The sequence below is a fragment of the Microtus ochrogaster genome, chromosome 24, assembly GCF_000317375.1.
Source record: "Microtus ochrogaster isolate Prairie Vole_2 chromosome 24, MicOch1.0, whole genome shotgun sequence".
NCBI classification, from domain to species: Eukaryota; Metazoa; Chordata; class Mammalia; order Rodentia; family Cricetidae; genus Microtus; species Microtus ochrogaster.
Window position 1 is genome coordinate 8,784,077 of NC_022024.1, and position 3,024 is coordinate 8,787,100.

The following is a 3,024-nucleotide window of genomic DNA, read 5'->3' on the forward strand; positions in this document are numbered from 1 at the left end:
CTGGAGGCTATGCAGACAGTATTGGTAGCACACTTGGGCAAGGGTCTCGCTTTGGAAAACAGCAAGCTAGGAACCCAGGGGAAGGGTTCTTTGGAGCACTGTAGAGTTTGAGGGGAGATGCTCGGGCGGGTCATCGTGGAGTGGAGCCATCAGTTGGCAGGACAGGAGGTAGAGTAGATTGCATCATTGGCTAAGGGTGAACGAGGGGTATCTTTGCTGGGAACAAAACCATGTTGCTTGTGGTTGGCAGCGGATTAACCCCTAGAGTAGGGTTTAGGATGGGGGTGTGTTCTTGGGTCAACCATGTCCCAGGAGAGACAGAGAGGCTGGTGGTCATGGTGGTGACTCCTTTAGATGTAGATCTACTGGAGTCAACGGAGGGTAGTCTGAATACTTAGAAAGAAGGTGGTTACTGTGTGGACGGAGGCAGGAATGTAGTTACTCTGAGGAAGGCCATCTTTGTAAGGACATGTTTGCCTCCTCTACCTTGGGCTGTATCACGCATAAGCTAACTGCACCCACAGGCCTCTACCACCATGTCAGGTATGTCCGTCTTGACAATGTTGCTGTCCCTGTCGTAGTAGAGCAAGGACAGAGGGCGCCGAACTGTGGGCACACAGCACGAGCCTCCTCCAGTGCTGCCGGCAGCCGCGTTGACTTTGAGTAGATTGAGGACGGCTGTGTGGAAGGATGCAGAGATGCCAGGCATGCCCGCCACGTGTAGTGGGCACTGCCCAGTGCAGAAGTTCATGGCATAGCCTTCGGGCTGGATGATCCAGTCATGCCAGCCGATCTCACGGAAGTCCACAAAGAACTCTTGCCGACAGCACATCTTGGACCCCCCCTGGCAGTTGATGCCTCGCCGGCGAACCCGATGCTTGCCCCCAGCTCTTACCCGGGCTGCCACAAAAGGTCTGTGAGAAAACCCATCCAGGATTACTGAACTGTGGGCCATCTGGCTTTCGGTTACCAGTTCCAGGGTGAGGTGTCCCTGACCGCAAGCAAGCTGAGCTTCGGGTCCCAGGAGAAGCTGGTGCCAGCCACTAGCATCCACCTGCAGCGGGTACTGACTTGTCAAGGTGAGGTTGGTAGCGTACGGTCTTAGCACAAGGACCTGCATATTCATGGTCTGGGTAGTATTGGAAGGGAGTTGCACGAAGAACATGAGGCGGGCCTGCCGGACCTCCATGCCGCCAGCAGTTCTAGCAGAGAAGTGGAAATCGAGACGGGTCTGGTTGATGCTGGAGAGGCCTGTGAACATAAAAAACCCAGTCAAGCTCTGCAGCCTAAGTGTCTGCTCTCAGCAAACTTTTCTCACAGAGTCCAAAGTAGCCTTAACTCGATACAGCAGACAAGGACGACCTTGAACTGGTGATCCTCCCAGCCTCAGAGTGCTGGGGTTGTGGGCTTGTAGCATCAGTAGGCCCAGTTTTTGTTTTACTTTGTTCTAAGTTTTAATTTGTTAGCGTGTGTTCTCGTGTATGTGTATATGCATGTAGGAGTGGAAGCTCACATACGACAGCATACATGTAGAGATCAAAGGGAGTTACAGATGACTGCGAACCACCATGTGTGCACTGAGAACCAAACCCAGTCCTCTCAGTCTCTGAGCCATCTCTCCAGCGTGTTCCCTCTGTTTATTAATATATTTGTGGAGACTGGATCTAACTTTCTATGTAGCCAAGGATATCTGTGAACATCTAACCCTCCTGATGCTATCTTCCAAACTCTAGGACTACAGGTATATGACACCACACGTTTTTTATTTTTGTTTTTAATGTGCATTGGTGTTTTGCATGCATTCATGTCTGTGTGAGGGTGTCTGATCCTGTGGAACTGGAGTTACAGACAGTCGTGAGCTGCTGTGTGGGTGCTGGGAATTGAACCTGGTCCTCTAGAAGAGCAGCCAGTGCTCTTAACCATTGACCCATCTCTCCAGTCCTCTGTTTCTTTGTTGTTTTTGGAGAGAGAGAGAGAGAGAGAGAGAGAGAGAGAGAGAGAGAGAGTGAGTGTGTGTGTGTGTGTTTGTGTATGTGTAACTATAGAGCCCAGGAGAGGATGTTGGAGTTACATCCGGATCTGGAGTTACAGGTGCTTAGGTCACAAGCCATGAGTGCTGGGAACTGACCTCAGGCCCTCTGGGAAAGCAGTAAGTGTTCTAAACAGCTCTGAGAATGAGATGTTGTAATAGCAAATACCTAAAAATGTGAGTGGCTTTGGAAATGGGTAGAAGAGAGAAGCATTTGGAGAAGCAGGTTAAAGAACAGCCCAAATTTCCACTAAGTATAAAGGGCAGTTCTGGTAAGGGATTACCAGGAGGCAGAGACAGGCAGATCTCTGTGAGTTTGAGTGTGGAACACAGCAAATTCCAGGCTATATAGTCAGACCTTGTTTCAAAAACAAAACAAGCTGGGCAGTAATGGTGCACGCCTTTAATCCCAGCACTCGGGAGGCAGAGGCAGGCGGATCTCTGTGAGTTCAAGGCCAGCCTGGTCTACAGAGCGAGTTCCAGGGCAGCTAGGGCTCCTACACAGAGAAACCTTGTCCTAAAAAACCAAAAAACAGCAACAACAACAAAAAGTGGAGAATTATAAGGTTTGACACTTCTTAGAGGTGACTTAATGATCATGATTAAAGCCACAGCAGAAGGGATTAGAGAGATGGCTCAGAGGTTAAGAGCAATGGCTAATTTCCCAGAGAACCTGGGTTCAAGTCCCAGCACCCACATGGTAACTCACAACCATCTCTGACTTCAGTGGGGATCCAGTATTGCTTCTGGGCTCTGAGGGTACCGAACATGTCTCTGGCACACAGACACACACACACACACACAAGCTTTTAAAAGATGCCAGTAGAGGGGCTGGAGAGATGGCTCAGTGGTTAAGAGCATTGCCTGCTCTTCCAAAGGTCCTGAGTTCAATTCCCGGCAACCACATGGTGGCTCATAACCATCTGTTAAGAGGTCTGGTTCCCTCTTCCGGCCTGCAGGCATACACACAGACAGAATATTGTATACATAATAAA

General features: G+C 49.9%; 1 protein-coding gene across 1 annotated transcript in view; it reads right to left on the reverse strand.

The window, feature by feature from the left end:
- Positions 1-26: 26 nt before the first annotated feature.
- Inhbc (inhibin subunit beta C) overlaps positions 27-3,024 on the reverse strand; it is a 13,758-nt gene continuing 10,760 nt past the window's right edge. Inside the window, exon 2 of the mRNA XM_005357994.2 lies at positions 27-1,251. Within this exon, the coding sequence (XP_005358051.2) occupies positions 509-1,251 (743 nt within the window). The 3' untranslated portion in view covers positions 27-508. The remainder of the gene's footprint in view (positions 1,252-3,024) is intronic.